Source organism: Hesperophylax consimilis, chromosome 20 (assembly GCF_061612785.1).
Source record: "Hesperophylax consimilis isolate HC1 chromosome 20, BYU_Hcon_1.0, whole genome shotgun sequence".
NCBI classification, from domain to species: Eukaryota; Metazoa; Arthropoda; class Insecta; order Trichoptera; family Limnephilidae; genus Hesperophylax; species Hesperophylax consimilis.
In genome coordinates, this window is record NC_142855.1 from 24,338,889 (window position 1) to 24,351,799 (window position 12,911).

Sequence of the window (12,911 nt, forward strand, 5' to 3'; positions counted from 1 at the left end):
CTCTTTCCCTTCCCCACTTACCTTCAGCCTCACAACATCCCCCAATTGGGGATGCCATAGTCTCACTGGCTCCAGACGGGAGCAGTTGGGACTCTTGTGAGGTATTCACTATAAAAAAAAAAAAAAAAAAAAAAAACAGCAATGATATGTTTCGTCTCTGTGAAAAAATATGTTTTTGAGCTAATAACTAATAATATTTTAACAGTTAATAATATTTTTGAATTGTTTTGATTTATCTTTTTAATTCCTTTCAATGTTTACAGATTTTCTTCGCTTGGGATGTCCTTTTTAGTCGCAAATACACTTTGCAACAAAACAGCTAGGTATAAAAATATCAAATACCTAATATAAGTGTTGTGTTCGTATAAACAGTCTCCAACTCATCTTGGAAGGAGTTTTATAAATAATAGGTTCGTTAAAATCAATCAGCGATTTATTAATACTCCGCGTATTATATTGGTGACTCGTTAGTCGGTCTAACTAGAAGCTTGCTAATTGGAATCTGGGCCAGTGAGATTGTCTGAGAGACTTCGCATTGTCCATGGCGACAACTGGCAACTGGCTCCATCTTGCGGACTTCCCCGCAAGCTCTATGCACTGCCATCTGTGCGTGCATCTACATAGCTTCCTAACGATAAGCGAAAAAGTTTAGCAACTGGAAACTATATTATGTACTTGAAGATGGCAAACAATGGTCAATGACAAGCTGGCTCAACTGAATAGCGTCTTCGGCGCTACCTACAAATTACAAAAACATAATTTTGCATGAAACACACAACTAATTACAATAATAGAATCAGCTGGCGGACCACAGAAGTTTAGCGTCAGCACACCACGAGTTAACACAAGTTATTCAGCACACCACGAGTTAACACATGTTCTTCAGCACACCACGAGTTAACACATGTTCTTCAGCACACCACGAGTTAACACATGTTATTCAGCACACCACGAGTTAACACATGTTCTTCAGCACACCACGAGTTAACACATGTTCTTCAGCACACCACGAGTTAACACATGTTCTTCAGCACACCACGAGTTAACACATGTTCTTCAGCACACCACGAGTTAACACATGTTATTCAGCACACCACGAGTTAACACATGTTCTTCAGCACACCACGAGTTAACACATGTTCTTCAGCACACCACGAGTTAACACATGTTATTCAGCACACCACGAGTTAACACATGTTCTTCAGCACACCACGAGTTAACACATGTTCTTCAGCACACCACGAGTTAACACATGTTCTTCTGCACACCACGAGTTAACACATGTTATTCAGCACACCACGAGTTGACACATGTTCTTCAGCACACCACGAGTTAACACATGTTCTTCTCTCCAAATTTCTGAATTATTTTTTGAAAACCTTTTGTTTATTAATATAAAATGTAAAATTTTCGAGGGTAAATATTATAACATTAAAAATATACCTACAATGTAAAAAAACTTTAAGACCGCCACTGGAAGACCCAACATACCCAACATACATACAATATTTTATTTTTAATTAAGTAAAAACAAAACACTTGGTGTACACAACTTTATTATCAACTTTTTTCAAAATTTAATTTAGATTTTTTAAAGTTTACTTATTTTTATTTTATTTATTTTAAAGCTTAAATGAGCTGCACGATGCACGGAAGAGGATATTAGTTTAATAAACACATAATTATATATTATATTAAAAATTATATTATATTTATAATATTTTTATATTTATGATTATATTTGAATTGTTATTTTTTTCTTAATTTAAAAATGTCGATAGCCTTTCTTGAGGAAAAATGCAGTCTATCAATTTTGTTTTTCGATATGTTAAGCTCTCTGAAACTTGTTCCAGTAGATGGTTAAAGGAAGTTACATACATTCTAAAATAATTAAAGAACTTTAGGTCATCACTAATTCTCAACTCACCAATTAACACTTGGAAAGTTCCTACAGAAAATCTTTCAGCTATGATTGGGTGAACCCAAAATTTTCTTTTCACTTTTTTCCTTCTTTTTAATAAGTACCACATGAAAACAAGAGATTTATAGTCGTCCATTGTGCACGATCGTCTACTGAAGAATGAGTTAATAAAATGTTTTGGTTGAATCGACAATTATATGTTTTCGTAGAGTAGTCCCTTACTCATTAGTTTGTGTATTATTGTAATAAATTAATAAGAATCACGAAACTACTTAACAGGAGGCTTATTTCTGATCAGATGCTCCTTTACAAAATTATAAACTCAAAAGTTGATTGTCCGAAGATGGTAAACAAAATAAATGTCCACGCACCGCTTCGATATAGGAAACCGAAAACCTTTTTCAATATTGACAAATCCAACACCAACTCCAATTAAAATGAACAGAAACTGCAGTTGGTACAAAACCTTGCAAATATAGACGAAAAACTACGACGAACTAAAAACTACGACGAACTAGACATACTATTGTCCTCCTTTAAAATAGACTTCAATATTATTATATTAACAGAATGCTGGATCCCAACCTCTTTTACTGTAAAATACAAAAAAAACTACTCCTCATATTTCACAACAAAATACAAAAACCAAAATGATGGAGTTGTTGTTTACATAAAAGATAATCTTAACGCCTCTGTCTCAGAATTCACCCTAGAAAACTCAAACTGTTTACAAATAATCGCTGACCCAGATACGTGCATACTCGCTATTTACAGATCACCTTCATCACACAACATTACACCCTTTCTAATAGCTCTCGACTCTCACATAAAAAAATTACCCACTTCAAAAACATCATCGTAACTGGTGACCTAAACATAAATATACTCCCACAAGGCCATCCCCAGAATATCGAATACCAACTGATGCTCCTGGAACATGGCATAATAAGCGCCATCAACACTCCAACCAGAGTTACCAGAGACTCGGAATCATGTTTAGATCACTTAATGATCAAATCCAAAAACAAATTCTGTAGCGTAGTTTTCGAATCCACAATCACAGATCACTACACAACAATGATAGGACTGACCACACAGGCATTGAACCCAACAATTCAAATCAACATCACAAAATTTGAAACTGACTACGTGAACCTAAAACATTGCCTAGAAAACCAAACGTGGGAACACCTTAAAAAAATTAACAACACTGAAGAAGCCTGGAATTACTTTATTACATACCTACAAACGCTCATTACTCAAAACACCACAAAAACATTCAAATCCTTCACGCACCGCAAAATAAGACTCAAAAAATGGATTACCCAAAGCATAATAAATAGCATTAAAAAACGGGACAAACTGCACAAACAAGTCAAACACAACCCAAATGATACTTTTCTGAACTCTTTCTATAAAAGGTACAGAAATACTTGCTCTCTAATTATACGAAAAGCCAAAGAATTATATTACAGAAACAAACTGGTAACTGCTAACTTTGACCCGAAAAGCGTTTGGTCTATTCTGAGGGAAAGTACAAATACACAAAAAAACAAAGATGATGAAATAAAAAAAATACTTATCAACGACGAAGAAGTCGACTTCCACAAAAATCCTACACTTATCCTGAACTACATAAACAGACATTACACAAATATCGGAGCTAGCCTAGCCGAAAATATAAAACAAAAATCATCTAGTAACGATAATCAAGAAACTCAAAAAATTCCGACACAGTGCACACACAAAAATAGTGACAGTCTATTCAAATTACATAGAGTAACTCTGGAAGACACCAACAAATTAATACATTCCCTAAAGAATAATACAACATCAGGTCCCGACGGAATAGACTCTAAAACAATAATTACACTAAGCCAACAACTACTTACTCCACTAACATACGTTATTAATCTTAGCCTGAAAGAAGGAATTTTTCCGAGCATCCTAAAAAAAGGTTTGGTTATTCCTATTCATAAATCAGGACCTAAAAATAATGTAAACAACTTTCGACCCATTACACTATTAAACACATTGTCAAAAATTCTTGAAAAAGCAATAAAAGAACAGCTGCAACAATATCTGGAAAACATGCAAATACTCTCAGTTAACCAACATGGCTTTAGAAAAAATAGGAACACAGAAAACGCAATTGCCACTGTAACCGAGTTTATTACACATAATTTAGATGCAAAAAAAAAAGTTATTTCAATCTATTTAGACTTATCTAAAGCCTTCGATACAATTTCGCACAAAAAACTTTTCAAGAAGCTAAAAAACATTGGCATAAATGGAGTAGAATTTGAATTAATGAAAAGTTTCATGTCTGACAGAACACAACAAGTTAAAATTGATAACAAGACAAGTGAACCACTCTTAATCACATACGGAGTCCCACAGGGGAGTGTCCTTGGTCCATTAATATTCCTCATATACATAAACGAATTATGTGACATTGAAATTGATGGTAAACTCGTGACCTTCGCTGATGATACAGTTCTTCTGTGTCAAGCAGCCACATGGAAAGATTTATTCATAACAGCTGAAAAAAGTTTGTCTATTGTCATAAAATGGCTAAACAGAAATACTCTTACCGTTAACACAGTCAAAACAAAATATATCACACACAGTATTACACAAAGAGGTCAACCTCCGTCTAACTTGGACTTGTTTTTGCATGAATGTAAACAAACATCATCCAATTGCCAATGCGAACACATTGAAAGGGTTAAACAAATAAAGTACCTAGGAGTTATTATTGATGCATACTTACAATGGACTGACCACATTACTTTTATTACCAATAAACTAAAACGAGTCTTACACCTAATAAAATCCATTAAAAACATTTTCCCACTAACAATACTCAGATCAATATATTTTGCACTGTGTCAATCCATTGCCACTTATGGAATATTAGCTTGGGGAAGCGCTACAAACACAACAATTGACCCAATTCAAAAAGTTCAAAAGGCAATAATAAAACTCATATTGCAAGTACCATTCTACACAGACTCAACCAAAATCTTCAAAACACTAGACGTCATGTCAATAAGACAACTTTACGCCAAAACTGCTCTCCTACACCTCATCCATAATAATCTTCATATTACAAATCAAGCAAAAGCCATAATAAAAACCAGGTCCTCAACAAATAAAACACTGAACATTCCAATAACACACACCACACACGGTCAAAGACACTTTCAATACTACGCAACCAAACTTTTTAACAGTATGCCCATTACTTTGAAACAATTATTGACTACAAACACATCTACAAACTTTCTCAAAAAACATATCATAGCCTGGATAAAAAATCAAGATATTCACTTTATTCAAAAGATTATAATTCCAAACCAAACATAACCAAAATATAACAAGTAAAATTTAATATTATACACGTTCATCAAGAATTATCCACAAATTCATACACTCACATATAAAAGTGTGTTTTCATGTTTCAATATATGTCTGTGAAAAAAAAAAAAAAATAATAATAACTTTCTACCACAACACATAAATACCTGTCACCCTTAACCACAAACACGTTAACACCTCAGCACAGGTTCTCCTAGTGAGGTGCTCACGTTACATATAATATCACACACACACACAGTTTTACCTAAATCAACCTATGTTCTTCATTTTTTATACCTTTTTTCTTCATTTTTTATACCTTTTTTCTGTACTTCTTTTTCTCTGTACTGCAATATAAACCACTGTAATAATTTGTAAAACGTGTATTCAAGAATAGACATAAATAAATAAATAAAATAGACTTACATGCTGACATATTCACTGCTAGTTACTCTCATTACAGAAGTTCATTGTATCACATTTTAGGTATGAATAGCACAAAATCATAATGATTAAATTATTTGTACCTTATTTTATTTTTAAATTGCTAATTTTTTTATTTTAATTTTAGTTGCGCGGCAACATTCCCTCATCCCGCTACAACGCCAAAACCTGTCTCCCACTTTATCCGTCCTGTATACATATAAACACATATATTCTTATAGGTGTATTGCTTGTTCTTCTATATTATTTGTTCTACTTCCTGTTTATACTTGTTACTTAATTCGTCTTTTTAACTTGTTTCTTAGTCCTGCTTTTTATATTTAAGTCTACATTCACAAAATACTAAGTTGTATATTATCAAAACAACTATCTGTGAACATTTATAACTGGTCTGTTTCTTTTCCATCCTTCTTTGTATATTAAATTAATATTAAGACTGTTTATGTTACTTGAAATAAATTAAACCCATATTTTCAAATTATATTTATTAATTAGAAAATTTTACTTACAAACACAAAAAAATACTTCTATTATAGAACAATTTTATAAAACTATTAGTGTATTTTTTTTTTACGTAAGACAAACATTCCCGGGTTACGAATAACCTGACAATATTTGAAAATCTCCTACTACCACCACAGAAAGCTAAAAATGTTACTTGTGTTGTGATGGAGGACTTAGCCGGCCGAGGAATTGAACACACTACGCCTGAGTAGGACCCAAGCGCGATGTCAACTCAGTCACCGACCGGTTTGTTTGATATTTTTGGCACTTTTCACTATGACCAATTTTTTATCAGTGTTTCTATACTACCAAAATAATAATATTATACTCTTATACATATTAATTACACAAAAAACGTGGTCGCAAAACTTTCACAAAAAGATAATCATATGTCTCTCCGACGTTCATCATAACCATATCTCGGCAACCGTCTTACGTTAGCTCTGGCCGCCGAATAAATCAACTTAGACAGACAAGACGCTTTGTGTTGTACTCCGTCTACGTCCCAAGGACGTACATTATCTTTCTAGGGTTAAGGACCGTGCAATTGTATCATGTTTTTTTATATTAGCTCCACGCTGGAGGCATTGAGGAAAATAATTTCCCTCGTGGCTTATCATTTTAAGGGATGCTGAGTGGAGGGTCTTTTTAAGGAAATAAAGGATGTGGAGGTCTAGGCAGGAAACAGGAATAAGGGGTGGGTAGGAATGGGTCCTGTTGGAGAGGTCAAAGGGTCTCCTTCAACCACTGTCTTCCCGCGAAGTTGAAGGTGGGCAGACGCACTCACTGCCAAGATCAAGACAAATACCCGTATTCAGAGTCGATCCTTAAAGTTGTCTAAGTCAAGTGTCAGCCTTACCTAAGCAAAGGTAAGAACCGTCCTTACCTTTAACGCTTCTATACAGAGTCCACACTTTGAGCTTCCTTTCCTCAGGTAGAGACCTTTTGTCTACGCCGAAAGAAAGGTGTGACGTCATCCGAAACTTGTCGATGTCCTGCTTCTACGGAAACAACATGCCCCGTTTTGGGACAATCTGTGTGTTTATCTATGCTGTTGTCTATGGATTTAGTTCAAGCGTCTGTCGTAAATAAGTAAATAACATCGGCCTGTCAAAAGTCTCTGTTACATCTTCAGTTGAGTGTCTCGAAAGTTTCCTTTTTAAACAATGAATTCTCGTATTATAATCACGCCGAGTGAAAGGCAATGTTTATTAGATTTAATAAACACATATCCTGCCGTTGCCAGCATTTCGACTAATCATCTGCAACTTGGCGAGAAGAAAAATGCGTGGGCCAAGTTGACAGATGATTTCAACTCAATCGCCGGCAATCAAAAGGTTTGTATCTTTTGTAATTGAAATACTAACTAGCCATCACGCCGTTTCCCCACAGGGATACTCTTTTTTCATTCATATACATACTCTTCTATTGTTCCGATTCCGTAATACTATTATAATACTGTATTATTGAATTCCTTCTTAGCGGACCCAAGCGCAGCTTAAGAAATGCTGGGACAACATTAAGTCAAAAAGGAAGATGGAGCTCTGCGAGGAAAAGAGGAGCAGGATGAAGACGGGAGGGGGCAGGCTGTCGCCAACTGTCTCTGATGAGCATCATCCCGTTGACAGCGTGCTGGACTTGGCCACCAACGTTGAACTGAGCTTTAGCAACGACAGCGATCGCGGTTAGTTTAAGAAAGTTATGTGAAATATTTTGGCTACTTGTTTATTTAACTTTGACCTTATTTCTTATAAAGTATTGTTTAAGTTTCAGATACCGCTGTGCCCAGCACCAGCACGTCTGCTTTATTCAGCATGCCATGGACTGACCAGTCGACGGAAGTGCCGGTGTTTGGTAAGTCAATTTTTGATAATATAATTGATTCTTATCAATTCAAAATGTGATTTGTTGTTAGATGGTAGTGTTCGCATTTCTCTGTAGGAACTTATTACATAATTTTATCAGTTGTCATGCTAAATCTTAAATAATTTTCGAGATAGAAATATTGCAAAAGTGTTTTTAATTTTCAGATATAACAAAAACACCGGAGGAAAGTTCAACGCCCCAGCTCAAGACGAAGACACGTCGCATTATAGCCAAGAAAGGTGACTATATTTACCTCTCTATTTGCTGTGATTACTTGCATTTTCGTACAAAGGTTCAAATAATGCTCGGAGTTCGGAGAGCTTTACTTTAACCTCTCGTTTTCCACCATAAAGAAAGAGGGGCCCTGTTGAAGATGCTGTGTGGGGAATGTTTTTGAGGAAGGAGTGAAAATGGGTCTTGAAGAGACCAATGTTGTAGGAGGGAGGAAAAACAGAGGCCAGCAAATCGTTCCACAGCCGAGCTGTTGATGACAAATGTCATCCGTGTACATGCAATGAATATGCTAATATCGATCACTTCGTCGGTAATCTGGCCTCATACAAAAGATGCATTAAACTTAATTTGTTTGCTAGTAGGTACCACGATAATACATCATGTAAACATAATATGCCTACCAGTACTGCACTCCAAAACTATTTAATGTACTAGAAATCATAGGTACTTGAAAAATTTATCAAATCGGATGACATAATCCAGGATTTCTTACTTTTTATATTTAAATCTTTGTGGGTACCTTTTAGAGATAATTTATATTTCTACATTTTTACTGTTTTTTTTCTTACTTTAAATTTTAATTTTTACTTGTAATTTATAGTTTGCACTTTATATTTACTTTACACTTACTTACTTTACTGTGTAAATAAATAAATATGTTGGGCGCGTGTTTGGCGTGTTTCCCGACTGTGCACTATGTCATGGGGCACAGAGTGTTATTTACACAAATAAACCTGTTATTTACATTGATGACTAATCAGCTTGCAATTTTGTGTTGTTTCACTAATCAGCTTGTAATTTTGTGTTGTTTCAGACTTGATACCATCTAGTGGGCAGGTGGTTCGGGACGAGGGCCAAGTGCGTTGCCTCAGAAGCACCAATCTAACAAAGTACGATGAAGAAATGCACGTAGTAAGGATGGAGACTGCCCGGGAGCAGAGAGAGACTGCCCGGGAGCAGAAGGAGACTGCCCGGAAGCAGAGGGAGACTGCCCAGGAGATTGCCCGGGAGCAGATCGAGACTGCCCGGGAGCAGAGGGAGACTGCCCAGCAGATTGCCCGGGAGCAGATCGAGACTGCTCGGGAGCAGTCGAAAGGAGCTCGTCTGCAGAACGAACTTATAGAACTACAAATAAGAAGAGCGAAGGCAGAATTGGAAAAAGAGCTCGCCAATAAATAAATATGAATAAAAAAATATTAATCTCCAATAAATGTTTTATTTATTTTCCATTCTGTTTCAATTTTTTTGATAATGGACATTATTAATACATACATAGGTATATATTTAAGATAAACCCTTGTGCTCTTTCATAATTCAATACACAGCATAATTATAACATATTATAAAAAATATGACTTCACTACTCATTACATTAGATAAGGTGTCCTTTCACAGCATGACATTACACAGCACAATTACTATGCATTAAAAAATATGACTTCATTAGTCATAACATTAGATATGGTGTCCTTTCACAGTTCAATACACAGCACAATTACTATACATTATATATGGTGTCCTTTCACAGTTAATTACACAGCACAATTATTATACATTAGATATGGTGTCCTTTCACAGTTCATTACACGGCACAATTACTGACGTCACTATTCATTACATATATGGTGTCCTTTCACAGTTCATTACACATCACGTAAAATGTCTTTGGATAAATGCATCTCTTATCGTTCTGCCTGAAGCAGACTGCACCACCGAATTGACAGGTATATTTATACCCTCAAACCGCCCAAAATGCTGGTCGTTTGACGATATACATAAATTATGCAAAATGGCACACGCAACGATAATGTTTGTAGTATTACTTAGTTTATTTTCTAATTTCCTCCTCAGACAAGGAAATCTCCTCTTCCATACACCAAATAATCTTTCGACTACATTCCGTGTGGAAATTTGCGCCTTATTATATTTTTCTTGCCCTTCATTTGCAGGATTTAATACTGGTGTGAACATATAATTTGTCTGGCCATATCCGCTGTCCCCGAGAAGAATGCCTGTAATCCTTTTCTCCTCAAACTTTAGGCGGCACGCGCTGTTTTGAAATATCCTGGAATCGTGGGTAGAACCAGGCCACCTGGCAACTATGTCCAAAAATTCCAAACGTGGACCTGACACAGCTTGCACATTCAAGGAGAACCATCCTTTCCTGTTGCGAAAAGATTCCCCTATTGTTCGGCTTGGGCTCTTGATGGCAATGTGTGTACAGTCAATACATCCGACGACTCCTGGAATTTGGGCTCTTGAATAGAAGAGTTTCCGATTTTCAGCGTAGTCCTGGGGCCGTTGAGGAAAATGAATAAATTCAGTTATCCGTTGCGCCAATCTGGAGGAAATCTTTTGCACTACTCTGCTGGAGGTTGGTTGGCTCAGTTTGTGTAGATCTCCCGCAACAATCTGGAATCATATAAAAATATGTAGGTAGTTAATGAACATTGAAAATAATACAAGATGAACACTCCATCTAGATATTTTGTACATCTAAGGGCATCTGGTTAATTTTAGGTTGACATCATGTTTTCATTAAATAATATATGCATTCTTTCATTCTTTGTCGATTTCAAATCAGTACAGACATAATGTAAATAACAAGTTTCAGCATCACAAAATGTAATATTTTCGTTTCACAAAAGTAGAACATAATTTGACAATAGATATCTAGTAAAAAAGACGCATTTACCTGATAATTACCAGTAGCGTAGAATCGCAGCGCGATAGCTACCTGAATAACAGGAGGTATGGGCAAGCCTCTATTATTAACTAAAGCGTAATTCGGAAATAATAGAGGAATTAATATATGCATTACAGTTGTTTTCTCCAACCGATAACGATCCTTAAATTGCCGGTCACTGTAAAACTCCACGGGATTTTCAAAATCGCGTAAATAACGCCGCACGCTGCCCATATTGTCCGTGCCAACGTCGTCACGTGTATTGTATGGATCAACGATGTAATCCAAAAACTCGTTATCCATTTCCATGATCTCCATTTCCATAATCTGCATCTCCATTGTTTTATGTTTTCAACAGCAACAACCGCAACAACTGGGAACAAATCACCGACTTAGCAAGGCAAAGGTACCCTACCCACCAACCTCGAGTTTTGACAGCTAAAAGTCAAAGTAAGCAAGTATGCGCGTGCGCAGTGTCGTAGAGACTTCCATAGTGACGTCTCTGAATTCAAAATTTTTTGAAATCTTGAGAAAGGTAGCTTCCTTACTAAGTGACGTCACACCGACTTTAGGCGTGTCTCTGAATATAAAACGGTGTTTTTTAAAGGAAAGGAAGGTTTCTTGAACTAAAGGATCGACTCTGAATACGGGTGAAACACTCACTCCGAGTAGCGAAATTTTGGGGTGACTTATATTTATATATACATATAATTTTTAACATAATTGTATTTCATAATGTTTTCCCCACTGGGATTTTCCATGTTGGGTAAGACTTAAAACATTTTCAGTATTTTTTTTTTAATATCATCTCATCTAATGTAATCTATTTATCTATCTCACTTCAATAAGTCTGCGTTTGGTTGCAATATTCTGTCAATTTCATGTCTCACTGTGTTCCGGATCCTTTTTTTATGAACGCATTGAATATATTGACATTTGTTTTTTTCTTGTAGGAGACTTGTATACTAAAGTTTTATTCCGTAGTATATGAAATTTCTTTGTCCAAAAGTTGTTTGTTTTTTTTCTTGTTGGATGTATTTTTGATTGAAGGATCTATTGATTTTGTTAGGCAAGTTCTGATAGGTTCTTCGAGTAGTATTTTCAAGATGGCTTTTTGCGTTATAATTAGAAATTCAAAGTGGCGTCATTTGCACTTCCCCATCCAATTATTCCATATTATAATAAAGATTGACATATGATCATGTAGATTTTAATGAGTTCTCTTTTGTCAAGAACATTTTTGATTGTTTTTTCAATTCTTTATTTGTACAGTTTATATATTCTATCCATTTGAGATTTTTATAGATTTCTTTGTCTAGATACCTTATGTGGTTGCCCTTTTCTAATGGCGGACATAGACAGTCGCATAGTAGTTTTAGCATTAATGGATTTTTAAACTAGGTGTTGGTTATCCGATAAATGCCTCTGGAGCGACGGTACCAGAATCAGTACCCGCCTCCCAAATTGATGGTTTTGGTAATTTGGCACATTTACGTCATGCAACAAATAAATATAAAATTACCATACATATTTAAAACGAAAACGAAAAAAATTAAAAATAAAACGAAATGTAAAATGAAAACCAAATATGATGTTTTCCGTGGAAACCAAACCTAAAAATATGGTAATAATGTTTAAAAAATCCATACAAAATGTATTTTTAAACAGACTATTATTTAACATTCTCCTGCATATTAAGATACCAATTCTTACAGTATATTTGCAGAACGTTCTAAAATAGAAGATACTATCAGTATTTCCCTAACATAAGACCACTATTCAGAATTGAAACGTTGCTAGAAATGGCTTTAGCCATTAGCATGTACCATATTACCATGTTTGGTAACCAGATCTGAATAGCCAGGTACTTCCTTACCTTCATCTTTCCCACCTCTC

At 35.4% G+C, this 12,911-nt stretch overlaps 1 protein-coding gene across 1 annotated transcript; it reads left to right on the plus strand.

The window, feature by feature from the left end:
• Window positions 1-7,042: 7,042 nt before the first annotated feature.
• On the plus strand, window positions 7,043-9,508 carry LOC149414404 (uncharacterized). The gene is made up of 5 exons (XM_089644161.1): window positions 7,043-7,566; window positions 7,712-7,913; window positions 8,003-8,083; window positions 8,260-8,334; window positions 9,144-9,508. Exons 1-5 carry the CDS (start codon window positions 7,396-7,398, stop codon window positions 9,506-9,508), a joined length of 894 nt encoding a protein of 297 aa, XP_089500287.1. The 5' UTR covers window positions 7,043-7,395.
• Window positions 9,509-12,911: the final 3,403 nt, after the last annotated feature.

Coding starts and splice junctions, on each gene's coding strand:
- LOC149414404 (XM_089644161.1), top strand. CDS start 7,396: ATGAATTCTCGTATTATAATCACGCCGAGTGAAAGGCAATGTTTATTA. Junction 7,567..7,711: donor CAATCGCCGGCAATCAAAAG/GTTTGTATCTTT, acceptor ATTCCTTCTTAG/CGGACCCAAGCGCAGCTTAA. Junction 8,084..8,259: donor GACGGAAGTGCCGGTGTTTG/GTAAGTCAATTT, acceptor TTTAATTTTCAG/ATATAACAAAAACACCGGAG.